Here is a 10,320-nt window from a genome sequence, read left to right as displayed (position 1 = left end):
GCGTCGCGAAGCAAGGTGAGCGCGCCGGGGAGAGGGGGCGCTGCTCGGTGGGCAGGTGCGGGCGAAGTTGGTGGCGGGGACGCGAGTCCCGTGAGGAACCGGGCGGCGGGCGGCCAGGGCTTTGCGCGTCTTTCCTGCGGTCTTGGTGCGTGGTGACCTTGGCAAGTGACTTAATCTTCTCCAGCCTCAGTTTCCTCCGAAGTAAAACGCGACTTAACTACAGTAGCGACCTCTTGGGGTTGTTAAGCTAGTTTAGTGAGATTTAGCTACTGGGGGCTTTATTAACACAGAGCATGGCACGAAGTGAATGCATAAAAGTTAGTCCGCGTTGACATTAAAGGTGGCCGTTAGGCTCAGCACTTGGTCCTGGATCCCAGGGACTGGGCCCACGGCCAGAACAGCTGGTAACCTTGTGCGCTTCTTCCTGGTACCAGAGAGGTGGAGAAGAGAGAGTGCTTGAGAAGGAGGAGGAGGAAGAAGATGATGAAGATGAAGATGATGAAGATGATGTGTCTGAAGGCTCGGAGGTCCCTGAGGGTGACCGTCCTGCAGGTGCCCAGCAACACCAGCTTAATGGCGAGCGGGGCTCTCAGAGTGCCAAGGAGAGGGTCAAGGAGTGGATGCCCTGTGTACCCCACCAGGGCCAGGATGAAGGGCGGGGGCCAGCGCCCGGTAGTGGCACCCGCCAGGTGTTCTCCATGGCAGCCATGAATAAGGAAGGGGGTTCAGGTAAGGATCCCTCAGGGTGGGAGAGGGTGCCTGGTGGGCAGGAACCAAACCATAAGACAGCCACAGATAAATGTTTTTTCTTTCTCAGCCTCTGCTGCCACTGGGCCAGACTCCCCATCCCCTGTGCCTTTGCCCCCAGGAAAACCAGCCCTACCTGGGGCCGATGGGACCCCCTTTGGCTGTCCGTAAGTTGGGGTGTTTGAGACACCAGGGTGGTGCCCAGGGGTAATAGAGCCAGAGGAACATCACTGCTCACTTGTTTTCTCTGTTCTGATACAGTTCTGGGCGCAAAGAGAAGCCAGCTGACCCTGTGGAATGGACGGTGATGGACGTGGTAGAATATTTCACGGAGGCTGGCTTCCCTGAGCAGGCAACAGCTTTCCAAGAGCAGGTGAGTTCTCAACTCTCAATTTCCTGAGCCTCAGTGAGAGTCTGCTGGGGGTCTGCTCTGACCCTGCTTTCTCTCTCTCTCTCTCTCCCCCACCCAGGAAATTGATGGCAAGTCTCTCCTGCTCATGCAGCGGACAGATGTGCTGACGGGCTTGTCCATCCGCCTTGGCCCAGCCCTGAAAATCTATGAGCACCATATCAAGGTGCTCCAGCAAGGCCACTTTGAGGATGATGACCCTGATGGCTTTCTAGGCTGAGCACCTGGCCTCACCCCTGCCCTGATCCATTCCTGCCCCATCTCACCCAAGATCCCCAGAGTTCAGGAACTGGACCGGGGATACTCAGCCCTCATAACATATTTCAGTGAGGGGGCAGCCCTCCCTACTCATCTCTTCCCTGTGTCTCCCCAACACATACACACATCTGGCCCCCAGCACATCCCAAACTCCATGATGGAAGAGTGTGGGATAGGACAGGGCCTGCTCATTTTACCCCAGGAGGCCAACTTCTCCCCCCCGCAGCCTAGGACATTTTTGGAAAAAATGGGGGCTTCCAGTCTACCCTAGATCTTCAGTCCAGCCAGATGTTTCCTGTATAAATGTTTTGTTCTGCCTGTTCACTTTGGTGGGTGGCCTTTCTTCCCTCCCCCACCAACCAAGCCCCTTCTCAGTCTGCCCTGGACCCCAGTCCCTGGGAGCAACTGAAGCGGGGTCCCTGGATCTTCCCTATTCTTCCTCTTTCTTTCTGTTGGTTGTCGCTCCAGCTGGCTGTATTGCTTTTTAATATTGCACCGAAGGTTTTTTAAATAAAGTTTTAAAGAAAAGAAAAAAAGGCCAGGAGTCCCATTTTATGAATGGAGTTGGGGGAGGGGCGTTGAAGAACCACACCGGCCTCCTGGGAAAGTCAGGTTAGGACAGAATTCTTGGAGAGACAGGTAGCGAATAGGGCTTCCTCATAGCCAGGAGTGACTGCTCCGGAGGGCCGGAATATTTGCTTAGTTCTGTCATCTCCCCATGCCCAGAACAGTGCCTGAGCACACAGTAGATACTCAAATGTTTGTTGAGTTACTATCATTTAAACTTAACTCGGCTTTATGAGCGCTTTCTAGGTTCTCACTACAGCCCAATGAGGCAGTGTGTGTAAAAATCCACTTTACACATGAGGCAACTGGCTCTGCACAGCAAAGATGCTCAGGGTCACACAGGGTGGGGTCCAACACCTCTCTGAGCATTTACTCAGGTTCTTTAAGTATAATTAATGTATTGGCTTGGTAGGTGTATATCTGACACCCGTAACGTGCTACAAGGAACTATTGGGAGCAGGGCTCTCTTCTGGGCCCATGGCTGAATCTCCAGTCCCCACAGTCCTCTCCGTGAAAGGAACAAGGGATTGGACCATCAAATGAGATCATGGGATGGGAAAATTTTTCCAAGTGAAGAATTTTATTACTTGTAATAACTACTATAGCATAAGTCCCTGCCAAGCTCTAATGCCATTACTCAATTCCATTAGTTTGTAAAATACAGATTCTGGGGCCAAAAGATTGCGGATGAGGGATGGGCGTCTATCTTCATACTCCTAAACCCCAGGGTTTGGACGCGCGGTAAGAGACCCCTTCTCTCTAGGACACCGCCTCGAAAAGAGAAAGGCGCTGTCCCCCGGACCGCACCCTCAGGATGTGGCCGTTCTAGTGCCCGCTCAGGTCGCCCCCTCCGGCCGGGCTGCGGGAGCGCGCGAGTGCTCCGGGCCCCGCGGGCGGTCAGCGCCGACCCGGCACGCCCCTCCCGCGTGTTGAAATTCAAACGAGGCGAACTCCCTCCGCGCGGTGCTGCACCGGCAGAGAGGTCGAGGTAGGGGAGAGTTGGCCTGGGCCGCCTTGCAGGCCCAGGTAAATCCGAAATTCCCGGGGCGGGGTCAAACCCGCGGCCAACGGGAGCGGTGGAGACTTAAAGAGCTCCTATCCCCGCTTCTAACCCCAGGATGGCTACCGAGCAGTGGTTCGTGGGGCCGCTCCCCCGGGGCCCTGGGGAAACGCGGCCACCAGACGACTTGGAATCTGGAGCACAGCTCTGTGAAGGAGACCCCTCGTGGTCGAGGCCCCCTGGCCAACCTGGGGACCCACCCAAGGCGGAGCCAGAAGATGTCCAGGAGCAGCTGCTGGAGGCCTCCCCCTCTACTCCTTCCCCTGAGCCTATGGCCCCAGGCCGGGGGCCCGCACCTCCTCGCCTACCCTTGGACACCATGTTCAGACCCATCACGGAACAGCTATGCTACCTGCTCAAAAAGGCGGATGACTTCCAAAGCTACTTAATCTACAGGTGATGCTGGACAGGATCCCAGGTCCTCTTGGATAAGGAGACAAGAGAGAGGGTGACTGGATAGGCGGGTGGCACACACCAGGGTCACAAACTTAAAAGCATTAAGAGCCAAAGACAGTAAATGAAGCTAGCTGATTAGGAATCTAATTTTGAAGTGATGAGGGCTGTGAACAATTTGGGGTTAGGGAGTGCCTGCTATTATGTGAGCCCTGGGTTGTCAAATCTCTAGGACTTTTTTCCTAGTTTTTAACTGATGGCTTAAATTTTGGACCCTGGGCAGGCTAAACAAAACCTATCTGAGCCAGATTTGGCCTACTGGCTACCAGTTTGAGACCCCAAAGGAGAAGGTGATTCCCAGCCCAGGAGAAAAGGGACTGTGATTCTCACATTTCAACATCCATGGGGATTTTCTAGATTTCTTGGCTCCACCCTGCAGAGAATCTTGAGTCAAAGGCAGTAGTTGGACTCAGGTGTCAGCATTTTAACAAGTATTCCAAGTGGTTGTGATACAGGCTGTCCTGGAAGATGCTCTGAGAAAGGCCTGGCTTGGGGGAGGAGGGAGGGCAGGAAGTTGCAAGGGTGGTCCAGGGCCGGGAACAGCGGGAGAAATTGGGGGAGGGGAGATGAGAGACCCCAGGCAAAAGCCCTTTTCTCCTTTCAGCAGGGACCAAGTGCAGAAGGAACAGCTGGCGAAGGCCATGCCCACCTTCTTAAAGATGTGTGAGCCCTACTTCCTGTACCTGGAGGCAGCTGCACGGAGCGTGCCCCCCATCTATGGAGCTCTGCAGGAGCTGGTCCGAAAGGGGGTGTGTAGGGCGATTTCCTAGACCCCATGCCCCTTTCTTCATTCTTCAGGCCAGGAGGTGGGAGGGGGGCGGGGGTTGGGAGGGTGCTCCAGGCAGGCCAGCTAATCTCATGATGCCCCCTTTTCCATGCAGCTGTTAGAGATCTCTCAACAGCTGACCCTGCGTCTGGAACAGCTGGTGCTCATGTATGCCTCCTTTGGGTTTGTGGACCTGGAGGAAACTGACCCTCTAAGGTAAAATGGTGGGAGACTGGGATGGGGGGGCGGGGCGTGGAAGAGTCTAGGGCCCAGCTTTCTTCCCCACTCTCCCATCTCCTGCCAGCATCTCCTGTTTCTTCTGCGGGAGGTTCTCCATCAGTCCTTTCCACGAGGTGTCCATCTTCAGATACTGTGCCCCTGCTGCCTACACCGCCAGCCGCTTCCCCCGGTACCTCTATAAGAAAATGCGCTGGAACCTGGAAACCAACTCAGAGCCTGGAGGCCAGGAGCAAGGTTCCCATGTGGATTAGTGAGTTCCCTTACCTGAATCAAAGCCCCCCACCCTCGCCTATGCAGAATGCCAGTATGGGCCTCTGAACCACCACCATCAAAGTGTGGAAAGCCAAACAGGAAACCAAGGAAAGGCCATACCTACATTAAAAAAAAAAAAAAACTCATCCCCCAAACAAAATAAAAGTACTCATCTTAAAAGTAAGCTAAACTGGCAGGGAGAAAAGGCCTCAGTATTGAATCACATTCCTACCTGAGAACTTGAAGGCAACTTTTGACGAGTTTCTACCTCACCTCCAAAATTAAAGCCCTCAACAGAAGCTAGGAAACTGCTCACTCTTAATTGCTGACCCTTCCCCTCCCAGCTACTTCCTGTGCTATCGAGATACATGGGAAGACACAGGCAAGAGTCCGGCCAACTCATGCTCCCAGATTCAGAAGCTGTGGTCGATCGGTCGATGGGTTCCCCTAGGACCAGCGGAGGATGACCTTTATTCCTGGTAGGAGCTAGGGCGATAGATAGCAAGGTGGGCCTGGGCTCTGGAGGGAGAGGGGCTGAACTCCACCAAAGACCATCTACTTCCCCCAACATTGTTTCCCTTGGTAATAGCAATAGCATTTATTGTACCCTGCTTTATGCAGACTCATGTAACAACCCGTTGAGGTCTATACTACTAGCCCATTTTACAATGAAGGAAACAGGTGCTCAGAGAGGCTAAGTTACGTGCCCAAGACACCCAGCTAGCTGAGTAATTGGCCAGGTCAGGGCTAAGTTGTTCAACTTTCCAGAGCCATCACCCTCTAGGCTTCTCATCAACAAGGAAACCACTTTCCCCCAGGGTTTTTCCCACCCCCAGCTGAAACAAAGCCTCTTTCAGCCACAGCCTCTCACTAGAGGGGAGGGGCTCCCGAGTAGCAGGGGGCGCTCACATCCAGGCCTGTCTGTCCCCGGCCCCCAGGATTTTGTGCCCGCAGCCGCCTGGGGACTACCAGCAGCTGCTGACCATCGGCTTCGAGGAGCCGTCACACATGCTGGCCACCGACCTGCTGGTGCAGATCCTCACGGGCCAGGCTGGCCCAGCCCGGCCCCCGAGCGCGGCCGGGCCCGCGGCGTGGGCTACGCAGGGGTCTTGAACCTGGAGAGTGTGAGAGCTGGAGCTTGACAGTTCCAAACTCCAGAAGAGGGGGTAGGGGAGGGGTTCAGTCGTTCTCCAAGTACAGCTCGGCCTCACCTTCCAAAGGGCCAGGCCGAGCTGGCCCGTCCACATCGGGCCGGGCCCGGCCGGGCCGCGGAGCCCTGCGTGCGGACACACCAGTTTTGTGTTAAATAAAAAAGGTCACAGACTCAGCGTCCTCTCTGAGCGCCGCGCCCCACCCCTTGGGGGAGGAAGCCTCACCTACTCGCGCGGTCTTCTGGGAAATGTAGTCTTTGGAAAACGTCCACGGACCGGCGGGCGAGAGCTCTGGGCATGCGCAGAAAGATACATGCAGCAAAAAGGGAAGTAGTGGTGCTTGTCAACAACCGGAACCCGAAAAACCGCAAGTTTCGGGTAGCCGGGAAATTCAACTCCCGCTGGGGGTGAAGGGACCCCCAGGGCCACGCCCACTTGCATATTTTGACCCGGAAGTTATTTTTTTATACCGTAAAAGACCATATTTTCCCGATATGCCTTAGGAAAGGACCCGCGATCAGTTTCCTAAGGGCCGAAGTCAGATCTTCCTCTTCCAGCTTTTGGGTCCAGGAGCGGGCAGGTCGCCTTACCCCGCAGGGTGTCCGGGACGCAGACGGGGTGGGAGAGCCGCAAAGAACTACAACTTGGGATCTCTAAAGCCTCACCCCAACCTTGAACTGGAGAAGAGACCTGGATCGAGAGAGATGAACTCACCTGCCCAAAGCTACGGCGAGGAAGTGGCGGAGCCTGGACCAGAACTGGGTCTTTCTGATTGCTACTGGTCCCTTGCAAGGGGAGGGGTGTCCTTCCTGACCCGGTGTCACTCAGTTGCAAGTTACGCCCTTCAAACTAAGGGACGCCTTTTGGTACCCCGCTCTCCCCCCACGCCGTTCCCCCCCCCCTCTCCCCCGCGGGCATTTTCAGAGTTGGGGAAGAGACCTAGAGCCCTGCTTTTATGCTTTTGAGCAAAACACTCGCTTACCTAATAGTCCCTGGCTATTGTATTATCATAAAACCCCAGTTTACAAATGACAGAAACGGATGTGACAAATGAAGTGTCAGGATTGGACTCCAAAACCCTTGTTCTTGAGGGGAGGGGGCTTCTGGTGACAATTTCTGACTGCATCAGCGATTTTTATTCCACAGCCCAGGTCTGAATGAGTTCAAAGTCGTTCTGAAGCTCCGTAATACTGATTTGAGGTAGCCCCTGTACGAGTTCTCCCAGCTGTAAAACTCTATAAACCAGCTCAGTTCAATAGAAATATAAAGCAAGCCACAATGGAAGTCACATGTAATTTCAAATTTTCTAGTATCCACGTTAAAAAAAATAGATGTCAGACTAATTTTAGTGATATTTTTATTTAACCTAATATATCAAAAAATTATTTCAACATATAATCAATATAAAATTGTTGAGATATCTTTTTTTTTTTTCGTTTGGCACTAAGCCTTTGAAATCTGGTGTGTATTTTACACTTAACAGCACGTCTCAATCCGGACTAGCCACACGCAGCTTTAGACTGTCATCTTAAGACAAATCCACAGGCCATTTAAGACTAAAGATTTCCGGTGGGTGATGGCAGTGCTGGGAGAGGAAGGAAACCGGCTTGATTTTCTGGGTCCTGTTGCTCAGGAACTGTCTTCACAACTTAAGCGTGCCTGAGAATCACATGGAGGTTTCAATCAAGGCTAGGATGGGGTCCAAGAACGTGCATTTCTAATGAGTTCCCAAGTGGTACTGGTGCTGCTGGACCAGGCAACACACTTTGAGAACTGCTAGTCTTTATTATATATCATGGCTCTCAAATTGGGTTCCATGTTGGAAGCACCCGGGGAGCTTTACTCATGCCAAGGCCTCCCTCAGATTCTGATTTACTTGTCATAAGGGTGCCTCAGGTGATTTTAACTTGCAGGCAAGTTTGAGAATGCAGGTCTACACTTAAGCCCCTGTCAACTCTTTATATTCTTAATTCTTAGCTGCCCTGCTGGAAATTAAGAAAGGGCTCTGGGTGTTTCCATTTCCACCTTGGCAGTGCTGACTCTTTCTAGTCTTTCTCTCCAGACCCCCAAAAGTCACGGTCAAGCATGTGGTCAGTGTGCTGATTATGGAGTCAGGGGGTGGGTCCTTAGGCTGAGCTGCTCTGAGGGTGCAATGCTGTGTGAGCATTCTTTCATCCTTCATTAACCATCTGTTGTCCCTGTGCAGGTTCCAGCCTGTTGCTAGATCCAGGGTATACAGAGTTGGACAAAACTAGGAGTTTAAACAGTGATTCTAAAATGTTTCCTGGGTCTCAACATTTTCTGGGTCTCATTGTACCTCTAAGAAACTGGTATACTAAAACCACAGAATATAACTGCACAGATACAGTTTTACAACTTGGGGTGTTCACAGAACCTCTTGAACCCCATCCAGGAGGGCCCTTGAACACCTTGTCTTGGGACAGAGAAGTAAGGGAGGGCTTGCCAATTTACAGCCACAAGCCCCACTGCAGACAGGTGTTGCTTGCTGCTTCCTGCACCCCCCCACCCCCATTTTAAATGTTTTCTAAATAGTCACAATTATTTAAAGTTAAGTAGATTCTTTTTAAAGGCTGGGTTTCTGGTTGCTTTTGGAAAGCAGAAGCTCTAGCACCACTTAACTCTCATTGGTAGCACTGCTGAGATGGAGGAACACTTACCTGCCCTTTGAAATGAGACGTTTGTTTTCAAGCACACCCCATCTCTCTCCTTACTATCTGCCTGGAGCCCTAAGCATGTGAGGTTTGCAGTCGCTGGGAAGATTATAAATGGTCTTCTATGCCCTGCTAAGGAGCTTGTACCCTCACTTTTTATTTTTATTATTATTTTGTAGCTACTGTTTACATCTCTAGGGCAGGAACAATCTCTTATCACCTCTGTCTAGCCAGCGTCCAGCGCGGGACATGCCGTTGGCACCAATAAATGTTGACGAAGTCTGGGAAGGGAGGTGTGAGCTCATTGGTCCGAAAGCCGCAGCTCGCAGCCGCGCCGCCAGGGGGCATTAGGACCCAAGACTGGCAGTGGGAGACCCGCAGCCCCAGAACAGGGCGTTAAGGGCACAAGTCGCATTACCGCCGGCGCCTCCAGCGGCTTTCTCCTCCGCTTGCCGTCCTCCCGCCCCACCCCAGACCAAAAGGACCCAAAAGAAAACAGCCTGCGCTGCCCAGAAAGAAAGGACTTTATTGGGAAGTGGGGACAGCCGAGGCGATGACCTGGTTCTCTAACAGTCAAGGCAGGAGGGAGAGGCTAGTTCCGTTTGCAGTTAGGCGGAGAAGGGCTGGACAGTTTCACTGGCTGTGTCGTGGTGGTGTTTCCCAATGGGGAATAACAATTTTATAGCAGAGGCTGGTCAATTTCACAAAGTCTAGTTCAAGGATGGGCTGGTCGATTTCATCTTCCCAAGAGCAGACCGCTGGCCCCGCTCCAGGCCTTCCACTGATCTGGAGGGCACTCCTGGGCGTCCCTGCCCGGGTCCTCTGACGGGAATGTTACTTCCGGCCGGGGGTCCCAGCCTGCTCCAACCTCAAGGCTTCCGCTCCTCCTGGAAAAGAGGGGCCAGTCGGGACACGCAGGCACAGGGCGGGGAGGTTTGGGCCCCAGGACCACCACCTCCTCCTCATCCCCCAGCCGCGCCCGGGACTTTGGGTCCTAGCCCAGAGTGACTTCCCGGCGCAGGGACATATTTCCCTGGGCCCAGCATACCGGCACCACGGGAGAGGGGATGTGTGGTGGTAATGGGGTAGTGACCAGCGCCTGAGGCACGAGGAGAAAAGGGCTCCCACCTGCTCCAGCCCGTTCTCCGAAGCTTTTCTGCGGGGAGGCCAGATCACCGCCAGCTTTCCGTCGCCCCTGATCGCTGCGGGGAAAGGGGCACTCAGCGAGGGTCGCCTCTCCTCTCACCAGCTGGAGGCGGCCAGGACAAAGGAGGCCGGCCGCGCCCCTTAAACACACACAGGCATTCACTTCCCTCCTCCCCCTGGAAGCCTCCACTATGAGGGAAGAGGGAGGCAAACCCAGAGTGGGGAGGTAGTAACCCGAAAATTCAGGACGACCCAGGAGTGGCAGAACCCAGGCAGGGTTCCCTGGAACCCGACAAAGAGACATCTGGAATCCTACTCCCTTCCCCCACCAAGAGCTTAGGTGGAGTGAATCTGGAAGTTGACCGCTCCGAATGGGGGGATGGGAGTGGAGCACAGAGAGTGGGCAGTCCAGAGGGGTGGGCATGGAACGGAAAGCTGAGAGGGGGTCTAGGTGTCTGGGAGCCAGGGGGGACCCCCAGGGGGCCCGAAGAGGGAACACTGAAGTTGGGCAGCCGATGAGGGCGGCTGGAGCCCTGGGAACCCTGGCGTCCGGGCGTGTGTGGCTTACCCGTGAGGCTCGGCGCGGGCTCCCTGAACTC

General features: G+C 53.9%; 2 protein-coding genes and 1 long non-coding RNA gene across 4 annotated transcripts; 2 read left to right on the top strand and 1 right to left on the bottom strand.

The window, feature by feature from the left end:
• Window positions 1-72: 72 nt before the first annotated feature.
• Window positions 73-1,944, top strand: SAMD1 (sterile alpha motif domain containing 1). The gene is made up of 4 exons (XM_019664118.1): window positions 73-729; window positions 818-914; window positions 1,009-1,120; window positions 1,218-1,944. The coding sequence occupies exons 1-4, from the start codon at window positions 621-623 to the stop codon at window positions 1,374-1,376; spliced, it is 477 nt and encodes a 158-aa protein (XP_019519663.1). The 5' UTR covers window positions 73-620; the 3' UTR covers window positions 1,377-1,944.
• A 660-nt stretch (window positions 1,945-2,604) lies between these two features.
• Window positions 2,605-6,092, top strand: CUNH19orf67 (chromosome unknown C19orf67 homolog). The gene is made up of 6 exons (XM_019664119.1): window positions 2,605-3,437; window positions 4,099-4,243; window positions 4,376-4,476; window positions 4,565-4,750; window positions 5,097-5,231; window positions 5,691-6,092. The coding sequence occupies exons 1-6, from the start codon at window positions 3,100-3,102 to the stop codon at window positions 5,863-5,865; spliced, it is 1,080 nt and encodes a 359-aa protein (XP_019519664.1). The 5' UTR covers window positions 2,605-3,099; the 3' UTR covers window positions 5,866-6,092.
• Window positions 6,093-9,090: 2,998 nt separating this feature from the next.
• On the bottom strand, window positions 9,091-10,320 carry LOC109394292 (uncharacterized). 2 transcript variants are annotated; one of them, XR_002126420.1, is made up of 3 exons: window positions 10,290-10,320; window positions 9,704-9,861; window positions 9,091-9,462 (listed from the first exon to the last, which is right to left on the bottom strand). It is a non-coding gene; the product is annotated as an uncharacterized LOC109394292 (long non-coding RNA). The 2 variants fall into 2 exon arrangements; XR_002126419.1 differs by having other exon boundaries at window positions 9,704-9,777.

The sequence above is a fragment of the Hipposideros armiger genome, unplaced genomic scaffold (genome assembly GCF_001890085.2).
Source record: "Hipposideros armiger isolate ML-2016 unplaced genomic scaffold, ASM189008v1 scaffold_417, whole genome shotgun sequence".
Classification (NCBI taxonomy): Eukaryota; Metazoa; Chordata; class Mammalia; order Chiroptera; family Hipposideridae; genus Hipposideros; species Hipposideros armiger.
Note: the sequence above shows the minus strand (reverse complement) of the source record. Positions and strands in the feature narration are given on the sequence as shown.

Coding starts and splice junctions, on each gene's coding strand:
- SAMD1 (XM_019664118.1), top strand. CDS start 621: ATGCCCTGTGTACCCCACCAGGGCCAGGATGAAGGGCGGGGGCCAGCG. Junction 730..817: donor GAATAAGGAAGGGGGTTCAG/GTAAGGATCCCT, acceptor TTTCTTTCTCAG/CCTCTGCTGCCACTGGGCCA. Junction 915..1,008: donor GGGACCCCCTTTGGCTGTCC/GTAAGTTGGGGT, acceptor GTTCTGATACAG/TTCTGGGCGCAAAGAGAAGC.
- CUNH19orf67 (XM_019664119.1), top strand. CDS start 3,100: ATGGCTACCGAGCAGTGGTTCGTGGGGCCGCTCCCCCGGGGCCCTGGG. Junction 4,477..4,564: donor GAGGAAACTGACCCTCTAAG/GTAAAATGGTGG, acceptor ATCTCCTGCCAG/CATCTCCTGTTTCTTCTGCG. Junction 4,751..5,096: donor CAAGGTTCCCATGTGGATTA/GTGAGTTCCCTT, acceptor TTCCCCTCCCAG/CTACTTCCTGTGCTATCGAG.